Source organism: Lithobates pipiens, unplaced genomic scaffold (genome assembly GCF_037356315.1).
Source record: "Lithobates pipiens isolate NorthernLeopardFrog02 unplaced genomic scaffold, aLitPip1_a1.2 Scaffold_22, whole genome shotgun sequence".
In the NCBI taxonomy this organism is placed as follows: domain Eukaryota; kingdom Metazoa; phylum Chordata; class Amphibia; order Anura; family Ranidae; genus Lithobates; species Lithobates pipiens.
Window position 1 is genome coordinate 125350931 of NW_027507784.1, and position 18364 is coordinate 125369294.

An 18364-nucleotide genomic window follows, 5' to 3' on the forward strand; every position below is an offset into this window, starting at 1 on the left:
TACACAGAACATGAAAATGTGGTTAATTTTAGTAAATATAAAATGCTTAATACATTTTCTCATCAGCAGTATATAGCAGTCACAGTACACACCAAACTGAGCATGTGCAGAGTGACTCCAATGGCTCTTTCTTACCAGAGATGGATTGGGGACAGTGGAAGAAGGAGAGGATCAGAAAAGACAGGATCAACAGCCTTTTTACACAATGTGGAGGATTAACCCCATAGTGAGTATATCAAGCATGCATTACTGCATATACAGACTGATTTTACTGTTGTGGGTTTAGTAACACCAACCATATTTGCACAGTATATGCATATTTTACAACATCTTTAGAGCACAATTCCACACAAATAAGCCTCTAAACCCAACCCATCCAAACAATGCTCCAACCCTGAGACTGTCCCTTCCAAATATAGACAGTTGGGACAAGAGTGTTTTAAATACTGTATATGAAGGAAATAATTTTTAGCCAAATTAAATTATAACCAACCACAGGTAAATTGTGATCTGTGATAAATAGCTAGACTTTCTAATAGTGCAAAGAAGAATTTATTGCAATGTTTGAAAAATGTCAACTCACCCTCAGTGTGTCCTTCCCACCTCCCTGTGCAAAACATACAATAGGAATTTTCCCACCATAATTGGATTCTGCAGAGGAAAAAGGACAACAATATTTTATATAACATATTTAAAGGATATATTTTGCATTTAGCCCCCTTTCACACTAAGGGTGTTTTGAAGGCGCTGTAGCGTTAAAAATAACTCCTGCAATCAGCCCTCAAACAGCTGCTCCATCGTCTCCAGTGTGAAAGCCTGAGGGGTGTGCTGGCAGGGCGTCAGGAAAAGTCCTATCAGCAGCTTCTTTGGAGCTGTGAAGGAGCGGTGTGTTTACCGCTCCTCTACCGCTCCTGCCCATTGAAATCAATGGGGTAGCACGGCTATACCGCCGGAAAAACGCCACTATTGCGGCACATTGCGGGTGGCTTTCACCCTTTCTCGGCCGCTAGCGGGGGTTAAAACACCCCGCTAGCAGGCGGAAATGTGGCGCAAATCTGCAGCGTTTTACCACCGACGATATATAGGGGGCACAGTGTGAAAGGGGTCTGAGCAAATTTAAAACACTACAGTTGTATGCATGTATTAACAATTGAATTCTGTCTTGCTAGATAATTTACTCAGCCTTTCTCCACCAGGGTTCCTCCAAAGGCTGCTGGAGGCTCCTTGAGCAATTAGCTATTTCTGCCTCTCAGATATGACCTACACCAATTATCTTTTCAGCTATCTGTAATAAGGATAGTCTTCCCAGTGACCACCAATGTAAGACTCTTTCTTTCCACAGACCACTACACTAATGTTCTGAGCTTTTTAAATAGTTATTATTGGCAGGAGTTCCCTTAAACCTGAAAATTATTTAAGGGTCCCTCCATGTTAAAAAGGTTGATTTTACTTGCCTATCAAAAATCTTCTGGAGTCTGTAGTACTACATGGTTCAATGTAAACCAGTTCAACACTTTCAGGTATGTTTATAACTAATCAAATTTCATATGAATTGAAGTGATTTGGCAGGTCATTATCAAACGGCAAGATGATCAACCACATCAATACCCAAAAGTGGACACAGATTAAGTTTAGCATTCTTCAAAAAGTTAAATGACTTATGCCATAAATTGTATTTGCTAATATTAAAGTGTTGCTAAACCCAGGACCCTGCATTCACTACATTTGTTCTCCCACAGTACACAGAACATGGAAATGCAATTATTTTAGTAAATATAAACTGCTAAATACCTTTTCTCATCAGAAATATATAGCAGTCTTATGGCTTCTAACAATGTCCAGCAAAGCTTATGAAGCTGTATGACCCCTGACTTTCTGTCTAGACAGTGCTGATTGGCCCTGTGCTGATCACCCCCCCAAAAAAAAAAACTCTCTAGCAATACACACCAAACTTACCATATGCCCCAGGCTCTGTCCTATCAGCAAATGGATTGTGGACAGTAAAAGAAGGGGAGGATCAGAGAAGACAGGATCAAACAGCCTTTTTTACACAATACAGAGTATTAACCCCTTGGGTTCCAGAGTGAGTACAACAACCATGCTTTACTGCATATACAGACCGATTTTACTGTTGTGGGTTTAGTAACACTTTAATCATTTCCTATCAGATACAGTCACTGTTTGGCAGCGCCACTGTATTCCGGCAGTTGCAGGTGGTGCTGCCAGCCTAAATACAATATCTGGCAGTGGAGATTATTCTATCCACACTATTAGCGACAATGTGGAAAACACAATCTTCTCATGTTAAGCCCACGGGCTGAACAAGAGAAAATCTAGCCATGTAAGGCTGTCAAATAAAAAACGCTACATGCATTATACTTTAGTGAAATGACCCTTAGGCAGATAAATCCTTTACCAGGCACATTTAACTCAGAGATATATTTCTCCAACGAAGCTCTAAGATCAGCCTCAACACTTGGATGTCCATTGGTGCCATTATCCACCAGAATCAGATGTGTGTGATTGTTGTCTAGGCAGTAGAGGGGATCTCGCTTCTGCTCCTCTAGGGTGTAGTGAGCCACATAATTTCCCTGTCACAGAGGATACAGGTTACCCAAAGCAGTTATTATAAGTGCAGTTAAGCATAATATCAACACGCTTTTTTGATGGAGATACAAAGAGTTTTCAACATAATTCAGGTCAAAATTGCAAATTACTGCTCATTTACTTATACATTTAAAGCAGAAAAATGTTGTTGACTTCATGCACAGCAGTTGAGTTCGGTACAGGAATATAATATGTTCAATATGTTAACACCCCTAGCTCCAAAATCATTTACAATATAGTAAATTTAAATTCATGCACCTCCGTTGGGGACGTCCGGGTCAGTGTGTCCCGGTTAGAGATCATGCCCCAGGCTGCTATTCCAATAGCCACTACTTTTTCTTCTGAGCTCCGGCTTATGGTGTTATCTCTAACCACTTCTCCTATGTACTTCATAAGACCGTAGTGAGTTCCACCTGTAAATATCCAGGCTCCTAAGTTTGGGAAAAGGAAAATAATTTAACAAAGACTTGCATCTTAATGTAAACCTCCTCTACTAATGCAGTAACACAATAGTTAAACACAATATAAAGAGCCTGAAGAAATTGTCTTCCAACTAATTATACTTCTCTTTTTACTTTTTATACTCCACTTGGTGAAAGTGGAATCTGACTGGTCGCTACAAACAACGCAGGCAGTTTTCCCCATCACACATGTAAGTACTAGATATATGAAAATTTAAGCCAGTTGAGGCAATTTGGTTGGGTTATGTTTGTGATGGAGTGCCCATTTAATCCTGATGTTTAGATACAGATGCAGGCCCTTTTAACATATTTTACCACAACTCTGGTTCCAACAGTTCCTGGACACACTCAGGGAGAATAAATTATTTAGCTTTCCTCCCTCAGCAGCAAAGGGAAGGCAAAGCTGACGAGACAGAAGTAGTCAGGCAAGTGATCTGCAGCCAGATGAAAGGCCTCCACTATCAGAACCAGTGTGCAGGCAGCTGAGCCTAATTGCACACAGTTTCCCCAGAAGACTCAGCAACTGTAAGTAACCCCTTCCCGATTGATACCAGAGTACTGCAGTTCCAATGGGGTAGCCCATTGAACTTGGGCCTTGGATTTCTCCATCTGCTCACCAGTTTTACTTGGACTTCACTGAAGGGAATACTGTTGATGAGGATTATCACAAGTAGCTGTGCTCTGAACTGTTTTTCTAAAGACCATATTCAGAGAGTAGTGATTAATGATTCCTACTCTGAATGGTCTAAGGTTATTAGTAGTGTACGCCAAGGTTCAGTGTTGGGACCCTTACTTTTTAACATATTTATAAATGATATAGGGTCTGGCATTAAAAGTACCATTTCAGTGATTGCGGATGACACCAAGCTATGCAGTGGAATAACGTCCTTACAGGACAGTATGCATCTCTTTAGCCATCATGAACCTATTTAACATTATTGCTTCTAACTTTGTACCTGCTATAAACTGCAAGTTAATTGCTCCCTGTCTGATCATTCTGATCTATTCTGTTAAATGTCTTGTTTTCCGGTGGTCTCATGTCTTAATGCAATTTCACACTTTTTATTTTATTTTCATTTTCATTTTATTCTGCAAAAAGGCTACAATAATATTTTGCTCTTGGTCATTCCTAATCCTACACAAATGCTATTGGGGTCTCTCAAATTACCTTTGGTCTGTGCAATGTAGATTAGACGGCTAAAGATCTTCCGCATTCTTGGTTTCAGAGAGAAGTTCTTGGCACCACCCGTCACAGAGATTATGAGGTTTGGTGTTTTAAGCTGCCAGTATTTTGTCATAAGTTCATATAATGTCTCTGGTGTTGTCTCCCGGGACAAGCGAATATACTAAAATTAGAAGATTCACAGTGAATAACTATGCCTAAAGGACAGTACCTACAAATATCTGATATCTGTAATAATCAATAAGAATAATTACATAATTTGTTACAGCTGTAGCACCCTCCGGGATAGGTTGCTAGGATGATAGGCAAATGTAGTACTTTTTGGCTCCTCTGTAATAATTTGAGCTGCAATTGATTTCTTTGGGCTGTTTTAGATTTCACAGGCTGCAGGTTTGATTGCTTCCCCTTGCAATCCGGAGGCTTTCAGGACATAGAGGGCTGGGAGAGTCAAATGGGCAGCTTGAATATTTATGGTTCCGCAGCCAGTCCCTTGGGAGATGTGTCCAGTAGGTGGCTGGAGGATTACATAAATAGTCTGAGGTCTGGAACCGCCTTGTTCTTGTCCTTCTGGAGCAGTCCCACAGCCTTGGGGACTCTGCTCCTCTGAGGCAGTCTTTGCTGATTTTCATTAAGATCCCAGCTGTGGCAGAGCTGGGGGAGGGGGGGGGCTACTCCTAATCAATTTTGGGGCTAACCAAGTAGTTCCATCTATGGAACTGGTCTGGAGAAGTCACAGAAGAGTGCAAGGTGGAAGCTGGAAGGTGTGTAGCCATCCTGTGGCATTGTGAGTATTAACCCCTCCCTACCTGAAGAGTGTCTGGTGGAAGCTAGGAACTGAATAGTTGTCCTGATGCATAAGGAAAGGAAGGAAACTGGGGAGTTCAGCTGTCCTGGAGACCAGAGCACAAGGTACAAGTGACATGTCCTGTTTTGAAAGAAAAGTGCCAGGAGCAGCTCTTTTCTTAGACAGTGCTTACATGGTCTCAGTTCTGGTAATTCCTAGTAACCCTTGGCATAAAGACTGTTCAGAGAAGCCTAGATGAGTCGAGAGTGTCCTGGTGTGACTATTCAGCATGACTTATGCCATACCACCCTAACTACTCTCCCATCCCAAGTTCAACAGGCAATAAACTAAAAAAACAACAACCCCTAGACTGTTTGTTGGAGCTGGAGTGAATGGACTGTTGCTTTGGTGACTGATGGCCTCTACACTATCTGGGAAAGAACCAGTTAAAATTTGCGGCCCTTTCGGGGTTAGCACTACACAGTAATACAACGTAATAGAGGTACCTTATAGTTATAGATATAAAAATGTAATTCCAAAAAAATAACATTATTTTATGATGCATTGTAAAATAGAAATTGGAAAAAATATGAACTGGTCCATCTTGGAGATGCGCAGAATAAATGGATGATTATCTACATATTGGGTTTATGTCTCCTTTCATTTACACATTTGTTCAGAAAATTGGGTTTATTTTTTAAAATTATGTTACCAGACAGACTGCTTTGTGCAGTAATATTTGCTAAATCACACTTGGAAAACACAGTATTCCTACTTAGCAAGCAGACAATAAATTCAGTTTTGTTATAAATTTGGGCATTGGTTGCACATAATTACAATAGAAACCTAGACTACATTTAGTCAACTGTAAAAATTCTATGGTTTACACAAATTTTATTCAGTAGCGACCCATACTGCACTTTTAGGAAATCATGATCTAAACTAAAATTGCCTTGTACTTATCTTTCTTTCAAATTTTTCAATATATATTCCAACAACAAAAATATATTTGGCTAGCTGTTCAACCAAAAAAAAAAAAACCCCAAAAAACAAAATGAAGGCAGTACAAATCATTTTACATGCTATCTTAAATACATACCTACAGGCAGCAACTTCCCACACTGTCATTCTTCTAAACAAAGTAGCCAACCCAGGAAAGCCTTAAGATGATGGCTCAGGCATTAGCACAAGCCAACTCCATAGCCCAAATAAGTTTTTAAAAAAACGTATTGAATTATGAAAGTGACATTACAGTAAGGGTAAAACACAGTGCACGTCAAACTTTCTATGTGTGTGTTTTGAGCCATTTAGCCATGTGCTTTATTTTTAATTCCTGCGTACTGTAGAAGCAGTAAATGAGGTTGCCTTTAAAATTGTGTCTGTGCACCTGAGGTGGATATTAATAACATACCTTGCCTCTTCTTCCAAATGCTTCAAACTGAATATCTCCATATGCATCTGTAGGCAGCTCTTTTGTGTGCTTCTTATAGTTCCACTTATCATTCTGGTTGGTCTGAGTCCCTTCAATATGTTGAATCTTGGAGTATCCACATTTACAAATGCCATCTCTACAACAAGGAAACACATTTTGGTATACTTATTCATGGAATACAATTTTAAAGTATAAGGCCACTTTCACAGTAAGGCGCTTTACAGGAATTTAGCGCTAAAAATAGTGCCTGTAAAGCGCCTCTCCTGTCACTCCAGTGTGAAAGCTCGAGTGCTTTCACACCGGAGCGGTGCGCTTGTGGGACGTAAAAAAAAGTCCTGTAAGCAGCATCTTTGGGGCGATCTAGGAGCGGTGTATACACTGCTCCTAAAACGCCCTGCCCATTGAAATGAATGGCCAGCGTGCCGATGGAACCTGCAAAGCGCTTCAGCAGTGGTGCTTTGCGGGTGCTTTTAACCCCTTTTTAACCCCTTTGGGGGGGGTAAAAGCATACTGCTAGCGGCGGCAAAGCGCTGCTTAATAAGCGGTAAAGTGCCACTAAAACTAGCGTGCTCCAAATTTGCCATCTACTGCAGTTTTTCACAGACTTGTGATGGTTGAAAAAATCAGGCAATCATTGTAATCAACCAAAAAACAACTCCATACACAAATCTAACTGTGCTCAAAGATTTCCAGAATAAGCCGGAATCAAGACAATACCCACAAGTATCTGCACAAGTATTTTGCAAGTACCCAAAAACAAATGCAGTTAACCCCCCTAGTGGTAATCCAGAGTCTGGCTCTGGTTAGGAATTTACTGATAGAAGCGGTAACCCCGAGCCAGACTCGGGATCGCTTTGCTGGATGCAGGGGAGGACACAGGGAGCATTACTTACCTTGTCCCCTGGATCCAGCGATGTCCTCCGCGCTGTGTGATCTAGCTGTCCTCCGCTCGATTCACAGTGCCGAATGCCGCCGAGCTCCGTTCCCTGTGGCGTTACGGCGCAAGGGAGCGGAGAACGGCGGCAAATTCGTAAAAGTACACAAAACACACACAGCACTGTAATCTTACAGATTACAGTGCTGTATTACAAAATTACACACCCCCTTTGTCCATAGTGGTTTGTGCAGTGCCCTGCATGCACTTTTATATTATAATTACTGTTTTTTTTCTGCCAGGAATTTGGAGATTGTCCATAGCAACCAAAAACTGTTCCTTTTTCAGTGTTTTAGGATTTGATTACATTATTGAATATTTTTTATTATTCTTTATTATATTATAAACTTTATCATACCCGGGATGTCTGCTAGACTCTGGTTTGAACATATTTAACCACTTCCCACCCGGCCAATGCATATATACGGCCGGGTGGGAGCCGTCTACTCCTGATAGGACGTTCAGGAACGTCCTTCAGAAGTAGCGGGATCGCGCGCGCGCATGCCCGCGCAGCTGCGCGATCCCGATGTGCTCGTGTCACCCGGACACGGCACATCTCAGATCGGCAGGAGGGCTCTGTGATTGGCCCTCCTGATCACATGACGTCATGTGATGTAAACAAACAGCCGGTTGCTAGGCAATTGGCTCTCCTCTCCTCACACGGAAGTCATCACTGAGGAGAGGAGAGCAGAACGCTGCAGCCGGCTGATGATCAGATAGTATGAGCTGTTTTTTACAGCTTTTTACTCACTGATCATCAGTCTAGTGTCAACACACAACACACCACACCACACAGTACAAACACAGTCCCCACATATGTCCCCAAAACACACATGTCCCCAAAACATACATGTCCCCAAATAATAAAAACATGTCCCCCACATATGTCCCACTAAAATCACATGTCCCAATGATTATCTGCACACATATGTACGTGATCACCTGCACACATATGTACATGATCATTTGCGTACATATGTCCCTGATCACACAAACCAATTATTATACACTTAATGGAATTTTTTTTACCAAAAACATGTAGCAGAATACATTTTGGCTTAAATTTATGACAAAATTTGATTTTATTGGATTTCTTTTCAAATAGAAAAAAGAAAATATTGTTTTTTTTCCAAATTTCCGCTTTTTTTGTGCTTATATCGCAAAAAAAAAAAAAAACGGAGTCGTGAATAAATAACACCAAAATAAAGCTCTATTTGTGCGAACAAAATGATAACAATTTAATTTGGGTACAGTGTAGCATGACCGCGCAATTGTCATTGAAAGCACTAGAGCGATGAAAGCTGAAAATTGGGCTGGGAAGGAAGGGGGCGAAAGTGCCCTGTATTGTAGTGGTTAAGAGAGTTATTCCTAAGAATTACAGGACTACAATATAAGATGCCAAATTTCCATGCAAAATAATTGTACCGCTTTCAGCACCTAAATCCAGACTGAATCATACCGCCAGGGAGGTTAATGACACTGTTAGGACCTGGGCTTGAACCTGGGACCTCTAGTGTGTCTGGCAATGACTCTGCTTGCTGAGCCACCTAGAATGCTGGACAGCTTCTTGGACAGCTTCTTGGACAGCTTCTTGGACAATTCCTTGAATGATCTTGTCTTGAATCTTGTTTACCTTGAACCTTGAACCCTTTGCTCCTCCCATGAACTTCCTGATTTAAGCCATGTCTCTGCACTTCCTGGTTGCCAGAATATTGTGCCTTCACCAGCCAATATCTTGCTCCTGTCTCTCCTGCTGCCGACCGTATCCTCGCTACCATTCTTTACCGACATTTGGCTTGTTCCTGGACTACGCTTCTGCTGAATCCCAACCTGCAACTATTTGTTACCGACTTTTGGCTTGTTTCTCAACTACGCTTCTGCTTGATCCCTACCTGCTATACCTGCTACCAGACCCCAGCTTGCTCACCTCCTGGTGGGGCTATCCTGAGGACAGCGACCTGGCACTAACATGCAGCAAAGCCCATCTCCACCTTCAGGAGCTCTGGTGAATACCGGTTAGTGCTTACACCCCGCACCTCAGGTGAACCCGTGTCATCAGCCAGGGTGACCTGTGTGAATACCTGCTCTGCTGCTATAGCTACTGCTGGCCTCTGAGCCTGACTCCAGACCGTGACAGACTATATGCTCTAAAGTAGCAACAAATAAGCTGCAAAAAGCATGCCAAATATATAGCATTAAAAAGTAACCTAAGAAAGGGTTGGATAATAGTAAATACATAATGGCACTCTGAGGTGATACTTTATATCTCAGAGAGATTGTCATTATGTATTTATTACTATCCAAGGTGTTTCATGTCATGTTGCACTGATCTTCTCTAAAGAGGCGGAGTTAGAGTCACGAATACTCACTTCTTTCCCCAAACTGCCTCCATCTCCTGTAGACTCTTGGGAAACCGTGTAATGGTGTACAGTAGCGCATAATCTGGACCACATTACTTGTACTATGCCCACAGGAGATTGCAAGATTTCCGAATTTTGGAGTTGGATTTAGTGGGACTCAGGAGTTGGGAGGATATGAAGTACCCCCTGGGGGATATTAAGGATTAAAATGTATACTTACTGTGATCTTGAATCCTTGGTGTATGTTATGCACTCCCTCTTCTTGAAGTTCTCCTCAATAAATTTGACAGCATCCTGTAATGCGAGAATCACATGTAGCATCAAAGAAAGGAACCGTTTCTTAGGCTAACTGGTAGGTGTTCAGGTGTGAACTTACTAATTCATCCAGTGACAACTCTATACTGCGCGACATGCTAGAGTACAATGTGCGGGAACTCTCCAGCAGACCGCTCCTCCGACTCCTCATCCTGGCCAGATCTGTGGAATTCTCCAGTAATCTAGGAAACCAGAAATTTAGAACAGGTTGTTTCTATTTTAGTGTATGCAGGCTTTTTCATATAACCAGCACAAGTAGCAATGATAACTGTATGCAAAGTGCCAATAAAAAAAGAAAAAAAAAAAGATCTCTAAAGAATATCTGTGAATCAGAATGTAAAGTCATATATTAATTTTCCACATTTTGTTCCAATTATTTCTACCCTTTAATCAACAACTACCTCAAATTAATGAAACACCTCCTGAGCTGTCGGGTGCAGGATGTGCAGTTGCTCAACTGCAAAAGTATTGAATGGATAAAGGACAATCCGCAACTCCATACATGCTCTTTAAATCAGTCCAAATTTGTTATCTCTCCATAAAGATAAAAGTACAGCAGAAGTAGACGCATTTCAGCCGAGGACGTCAGGAAAAGTTCTACCAGCAGCTTCTTTGGAGCGGTGAAGGCGCTGTGTGTTTACTGCTCCTCCACCGCTGCTCCCCATTGAAATCAATGGGGCAGCGCTGCAATACCACGTGCAAAATGGCGCTATTGCGGTGTATTGCGGGCGGTTTTAACCCTTTCTCGGCCGTTAGCGGGGGGTAAAAGCACCCCGCTAGCGGCCGAAATGCTCTGCAAATCCGATGGTACAACACCGCTAAAAATAGCGGCGTTTTACCGCATACGCTATGGGCGGCTTGGTGTGAAGGCCGTCTTGAGTCAATTGGGCTCTGCTACACAGCATAATTCTGACATGGAACTTACTGGGGTTTGTTTACTAAAAGCAAATTGGCTGTTTACTTTTCCAGGGAATTTTCATTTTACTAAATCTTTTTTTTCCCAAATTTAGTGAATGTGAAAAAAATTCACTTAGTACAAATATCCAATCACATGCACGGTAAGTAAAAAGAAAAGCATTTTTGCTTGCACATATTGGATGATGGACTTCAGCAGAGCTTCACCTCATTCAATATGCAAATTTTATATATTTTCTGGCAAAGTGCCTTTTGCCTATAGTAAATCAAAGCCACTGAAAGGATGAGAGAGAACAGATTAATGACTTCAGCAGCGTGCTGCTGCTCCATCCTTTTCAGGTAAGAGCCTCAAGTGTGTCCTAGACAAGGCTATATTTTTCATCTGCAGTGAGTCTTTTTTTTTTCTACTAACAAAAGTTTGTATAGAGTCTATGGCTAGTATAGAAAACATTTATTATATTGCAGCTTACCAGTTATTAGACATGATAAGTGAATTTGTTTTCTTTTTAAGGCTTCCTTTCTTTTATTTTTATCTGGTGATCCAGCCAGTAAGTCTGTTGTTTTTCAAAAGAACATGCTCCCTTGCAGATGTATTATCCATTATAGGGATGAGACAGACCATCAAACACTTGCAGGGGTGCATACAATGGTCAGCTTTTATGTATTTATTATTTAAAACCTTTATCACAAAAGGAAACAAAATTGTTGCTGTAACTGATTAGAAAGTGTGAGCTGGAGTTCAGCTTAAATTTGTTAATGTATTTAAATCTGCTAGTACATCTAACACCCGCCTCCTCCCAACCTAACAATGTTGCTGTCCAAAGGTGCCCCTAAGCTCTTTCAGTCAGAGTGGGGGCACTCTAATACAGGAGGTGTGTTATTGGCCAGATCATCAGGTGAAAACAGAGGGGAAAAAAAGCCTACAAAAAAGAAAACTAATGCAGCCACCACATCTAATTATTGGTAACTTACAATATATTACATTTTTGGTTTTGGATTTAATACCACTTTAATATATAACAATATATATGACTCTCTTTGAAGTCCAAGTTTTACAACAGTCAGATCAAGCAGGCAGATTCAGAACTTGGCTGATATTATTAATAGGAAGCTGAACAATCAGCAACTAATTAGAAATTAAGATATTAATATTAACTTCTTTTATTTTATACATTGCTGACTTCCTGCCCTATAAATTACGAAAGCTACTATTATCAGATTCTTCTCATACTCTCAGCAGCCTGAAATAACCCAAAATGCAGAAGAAAAAAGCTTGAACAAAGTAAAAAATTGAAAAAGTGCCAAAGCACAATTGCATCCAAAGGCTTTTTTCAATATTGAATAAAAAATATCAGGTTTCTTTGCATTGCATGATCCCACTGGGTAAATCTTCTTTTTCTTTTATTCTTTGAACAATAGGACAAGTAGAAAGGGGAACATGGGTAATCAGAATAGGAAGGCCCAGGGAGCAATAAAAACCTGACAGAGATTCTAACCCTTCTCCACTTTACTAAAAAAAAAAAACCTCTGTCTCAATTTAAAACGATTTCCCATTACTTTCTGACATCATGTCAAAAGAACAGGAAGTATAGGAAAAAACTCTCCAAGGGGGACACGAACAATAGTGACAGAGGATCTAAAGCCAGCCATAGAGGAATCGAAATTTGGCCCGTTTAGCAAGGACCAGCTGAATTTTGATCTGTCTATGGGCAGGCTGGTTGTACTTTTATTTCTTTTACACCTGGTCACTTCCGGCAGCTATAGCAGCCAGCAGTGATCATTGTATTTTGATGGTGGGGTAGGCTCCCAGTGAAACATGATAGCGGAACACAATAGCGCTGCGGGAGGGATTCCCCCATCAACACTGACTGTGTTGATGGGGGAATCTGGCAATTTACTTTCCTTCAACCCATGGTCTCCCTGTCAGAACACAATAGATTTACAGGGGTCTCAAACTTGCGGCCCTCCAGCTGTTGCGAAACTACAAGTCCCATGAGGAATTGCAAGGCTGGCAGTTACAAGCATGACTCCCACAGGCAGAGGCATGATGGGACTTGTAGTTTCACAACAGCTGGAGGGCCGCCGCCAGTTTGGGACCCCTGCAATAGAACATCAGGGGAGATGGCTTTACTAACACTGGATTTTTAGTGCAGTGGCTCTGACCTGAGTTGTCAGGTTTTATTTTTCATTCAGCCCACTAAGTTAAATGTAAAAAAAAAATTGAAGTGTGTACTAGGCTTAAGCAGCAAAATAAGTTTTGCCTGGAATTCAGTTTTTATTCACTCAGACTTGGTAATGGTAACATTTATGACAGTTTAGGAGTTTCTTTGTTAAAGTATAACTAAAGGCAAAACTTTTTTGTTTTGTTTTAAATAAGGTGAAGAGGGATTAGAAAGCTTGTCAATTTTTATTGTTGTCTGTGTCCCCATTAAGGAGATTCACACACTCGGTTTGTCCTGTTTACCATTATCATTGAACGTGAAAGTAAAAGAAAACCACAAATTTTGGATTGTCCCCAGAAATGTAATAGAGAAATCTTCCAACGGGGACACTAGTTCTGGTGACCTGGAGGTCTCCAAGGAATTCCCTTAAAGCGGAAGTAACGTTTTTTCCTTTTTAATTGTACCTACAGGTAAGCCTATAATAAGGCTTACCTGTAGGTACTGTAAATATCTCCTACACTTGCACCGTTTATGAAATATTTACTATATATGCTGATTACTTCATCGGCGCATGCGCTCTGAAGGAACGACCATATGTGCTGTTTCTTCAGAGCTCTGTGCCATGACCATGACGTTATCGCAGCCCCAGCCACTCACAGCGCCGGAGCCCGCGAATCCGGGAGAAACACTGGGGAAGATGTCAGGCACGTCAGCGGTGTGTGGACGCCGCTGCAGGGCCTAGTCCCAAGGTAAGTATTTCATATTACCTTGCATACTAGCTCATTATGCCTTTGTCTTGCAAGTTTCTACTTTTTTGTTTTGTTTTGTTTTGTATTTTATTCAGGTTTACAACCTCTTTATTGTGCAGGGATTTCCTCTCACTTCCTGTTTGGCTATGGGACAGGTACTGAAGAGAAATCTCCGCATTGGGACACAGATGTTGAAACAAAAGAAAATATGACAGGGGTTATAACCCTCCCTTGCTGTATTCAAAATGAAAAAAAAAACTTGTCCCTATAGTTCTACATTAAATTATGTTTGTGCAATGTCTTAAATGTAGATCTAAGATAAGATCAGTCACTGCACTGATTACTGCTCGGGGATAGATGTAGTGCTAATTAAGTTTCTACACTAAACAAGAAAAAAATAGCAAAAAGTGATACACACCCCTTTCTTATAACAGAACAATTTGGGATTGTCAATTTCATGTAAAAGAATTAGATTTTTATGTCTTATTAACAAATGGTATAATGTTTATCTGTATAACAAACAGGTAATACAGCTTACAAAATATTCAGTAGCATGATTATAATACTATTATACAGGATTTTATATACACGAAAATAATAATCATAATAGACACTGTTCTCTATTTTTGTTATAAATATATAAATAATATATATAATATTTATAAATATACCTGCTTCTAAAATTATAATATGTCACTTTAGTTAAGAAAGTACCTTATATACGGTTCCAGACCGCATATATTTTTACTATTGTTCCAAAGACATGTTAATAACCTTTTTTTTTTTTTTGTAAACAACAAAGGCAAGTGAAAGATTAACCATTAGAATAATAAAGAGTAAATAGATTTTGCATTAAACAATTTAAAAATATATAAAATTAATAAAAAATATAACTAAAAATACAACAAAATCCTAGTTTCCTGTCAGGAATAATATTGTGAATTTTTATGTCTATTTTTTTTTATATTATCAGAGTAAGCACATATCTGGGAATATACCTACAATACCATAAACTATAAATGTTATCGCAAACATGCCAACACTTATCAAAGCTAAGACATAACTTTGTAAATGAACATTGCATAAAGCATGCAAAAACCAACAGATACAAAACACTGTCACAGTAGTTACCTGAGAAATGCAAGTGGTCTCTTTTCTGTAAGTGTACATGTTCTGTGCTGTGGGCTCAGGTAGGATGTTATAAATTGGAGTACAGTCTCCACCTCCAGACCAGCCTCCACTCATTAGATGGGGTGGTATGATGGAGAGAGATCTGGTGTACATCACCATATAAAACCCACAGAAATATATTAGCTCCAGTATCCTCTAATTATTCTCTGGTTGCATCACTATGAATTACTGCAATGGGATTACTTAGTACAAAAGGCACAGGAAAAATGGTTGTCCATACTTGCTGCTCAGTTAGAGTCATATTTAGCTTAAAGTGAGCATGCACTTTGCCTCTATTAGGCAATTTGATAGGTTCCTTTCTTATCAAGCTCCAAAGACAGTTTGTACTTACCTTTATTAAGCACCATTGCCTTTTAAGGTAGATCTGTTGCTGCTGCCCACAAAGCTTAATGTGCAAGTTTCCACTTACCGGTACATGAACCACTCACTGTTCTTTCTAATACGCCCATCTCCATTGACACAGCACTACGGCCTGACTTTTATAAGATTGCACTATGGGAAGCAAGAATGGGGGAGTGTTATGTTTTTCCCCCAATACTTGGAAGTACCACGCTTTTTGCTACCCTCAGCAGCAGATCTACTTAGTGAGCACATTAGAAGAATGTTAGTTTTAAAGAAACCCTGTTTATTTATTTTGTATAGCACTGGCAATTTACGCTTCGCTTTACATACGCAGTTGTGCTCAAAAGTTTGCATACCCTGGCAGAAATTTTGGCATTAATATTGAAAATATGACTGATCCCGCCAAAAAACTGTCTTTTATTTAACCGCTTGCCGACCAGCCGCCGTCATTTTACGGCGGCAGGTTGGCACGATCCCAGGAGCCGTCATAGCTATACGTCGGCTCGTGGGATCGGGATAGCAGGCTCGTGCAGCGGTGCCGATGCTCGTGACCGATGGTCGAGATGACCACTGGCCACGAGCGATCGCGGGCACAAGAGGCAGAACACGGAGGTGTGTGTGTAAACACAAAAATCCCAATTCTGTTCTGTGAGGAGAGACAGATCATTTGTTCCTAATAGCTAAGAACCAGGATCTGTCATTTCTTCTAGGTCAGTCCCCTCCTCCTACAGTTAGAAACACAGAGAACACAGTTAACCCCTTCAGCGCCCTCTAGTGTTAACCCCTTCCCTGCGTGTGACATTTCTACAGTAATCAGTGCATTTTTATAGCACTGATCGCTTTATAAATGGCAATGGTCCCAAAAATGTGTCAAAAGTGACTGATGTGTCTGACATAATGTCGCAGTCCTGATAAAAATCGCAGATCGCCGCCATTACTAGTAAGAAAAATGATAATAATAAATATGCTATAAATCTATCCCCTATTTTGTAGATGCTATAACTTTTGCGCAAACCAATCAATATGCGCTTATTGCAATTTTTTTACCAAAAATATATAGAAGAATACATATCGGCCTAAACTGAGAAAAAAAATTGCTTTTTTTAAAAAAAAATGGGGATATTTATTATAGCAAAAAGTACAAAATATTGTGTTTTTTTCAAAATTGTTGCTAATATTTTGTTTATAGTGCAAAAAATAGAAACTGCAAAGGCGATCAAATACCACCAAAAGAAAGCTCTATTTGTGGGAAAAAAAGGACGTCAATTTTGTTTGGGTGCACGACCGCTCAATTTTCAGATAAAGCAACGCAGTGCCGAATCGCAAAAAATGGTCCAGTCATTCAGCAGCCAAATCTTCTGGGGATGAAGTGGTTAAGGATAGCAATCACATGAAGCCATTTATTATCACACAGTTTTTTGGATCCTTTTTAAATCATAATGATAACAGAAATCACTCAAATGGCCCTGATAAAAAGTTTACATACCCTGGAATGTTTGTCCTTGGTACAGACACAGAAGGTGGCACACACAGGTTAAAATGGTAATTAAAGGTTCAATTCTGTCAGGGCTAGGCTCAGTCCTTCCTTCTCTGAGCTCAGCTCAGCTCAGCTGTTGGCTAATTGCCAGCTCTCATTTCTCTCCACAGTTACTCAGCTGTTGTTGATATCCTGCTCATCAGTCCTGCCTACTTAAGCCATCCAGTCCAGAGGAACATCACAAGAAACATCTCCTGTGGTCCTGTTTAAAGTGCTTGTAAACCCTTACAGGCCACTTTAACCTACAGGTAAGCCAAGATTAAGGTTTACCTGTGGGTGCAAGAAATATCTCCTTAACCTACACGGTTAAGGAGATGTTTTCCAAAAAACGGGCACCGATGTCTACGGTGCATGTACACCATAGACAATGGCACAGGTGCACAGCTCAAAGTGTCAGGACTGCAGCATGGAGCTGAGGAGTTTCACAGCACTTCACCGGCTCCATGATACAGTCCTGATAGGCGGGGAAATTAGACACCTCCAGTATCCTCAATGTGGGCAGTTGTGGCCCTGGGACCCATGGCACCCACCAGCAAATTTTGGCCATGTCCCTCCCTGGGTGCCTGGCACAAACACACAGAGGCAGGTGGAGTGCTTCTGTGTGAGAAAGAGTTCCACTTACCTTCCACAAGCCGCTGACAGCTGGCATTATGGCTGCTGGCAGACAGAATTGGGGCCGCTGGCACACAGGATCGGGCTGCTGAGAGCCGGCATAGGCGCCACTGAGAGGCGGGATTGGGAGCTGAAGATGGGGGCAGAGCTGAGAGGCCTGCAAATGATGTCATCGGTTGTTAGGACACTGGTGGCCCTAACAACCAATTTTTTTTTTATTGAAAAAGCCCATGGCGTGCAAACACACCCAAAAAACTTCCACCCGGTGCATAAAAAAAGTGCACACACATAAAGAGTGAAACACTAAAAAGTGCAGACGGGTGCCTGATGTCCTCCAAAAGAAGGACCATACCCTGATCCCCCGGGGCGTTAGGCTCCAGACAGGGACTGAGGTACCAGACTCAACAAGTGGGCCCCGGACGAAACCGGAAGCCCTCCTTTCCCCGGGAGGACTGCCGAAACAGAACCTCCTAGGTACTTGGTACTGTGGGGGCTTCCCCGAAGGTAGGCCCCCCCTCATGGAGATTGGACCAAGCCATAAGGCCTATGTCCGCTCTCCCAGAGACTTTCAGGATTGGTCCGAGGACCGACACCCTACTCATCAAACGTGAAGTGACAAACAGTGACAAACACACACAAATAAAATAAATAAAAAGTGAGGAAGGGATAGTGGAGAGGAGAGTGAAAAGTGGCCATTGTGCAATACAATGGCCGGCCCTCCGGCCAGGAATCAAAAATTCCTCTGGTCCTAGCCAAAAGGCCGGGCCCTGGAGGCAGGTG

General features: G+C 41.1%; 1 protein-coding gene across 2 annotated transcripts in view; it reads right to left on the bottom strand.

The window, feature by feature from the left end:
- Positions 1-18364, bottom strand: part of TRPM8 (transient receptor potential cation channel subfamily M member 8) — a 211109-nt gene that overhangs the window by 88685 nt on the left and 104060 nt on the right. For both annotated transcript variants that reach the window (XR_013261830.1, XM_077448223.1), the window contains exons 2-8: positions 10138-10258; positions 9982-10055; positions 6447-6603; positions 4237-4414; positions 2866-3038; positions 2417-2591; positions 584-651 (exon numbers count right to left, since the gene is read on the bottom strand). Coding sequence is in view for 1 of the 2 variants with exons in the window: in XM_077448223.1 (XP_077304349.1) it covers positions 584-651; positions 2417-2591; positions 2866-3038; positions 4237-4414; positions 6447-6603; positions 9982-10055; positions 10138-10258 (946 nt within the window). In the remaining variant the exon portion in view is untranslated. The remainder of the gene's footprint in view (positions 1-583; positions 652-2416; positions 2592-2865; positions 3039-4236; positions 4415-6446; positions 6604-9981; positions 10056-10137; positions 10259-18364) is intronic.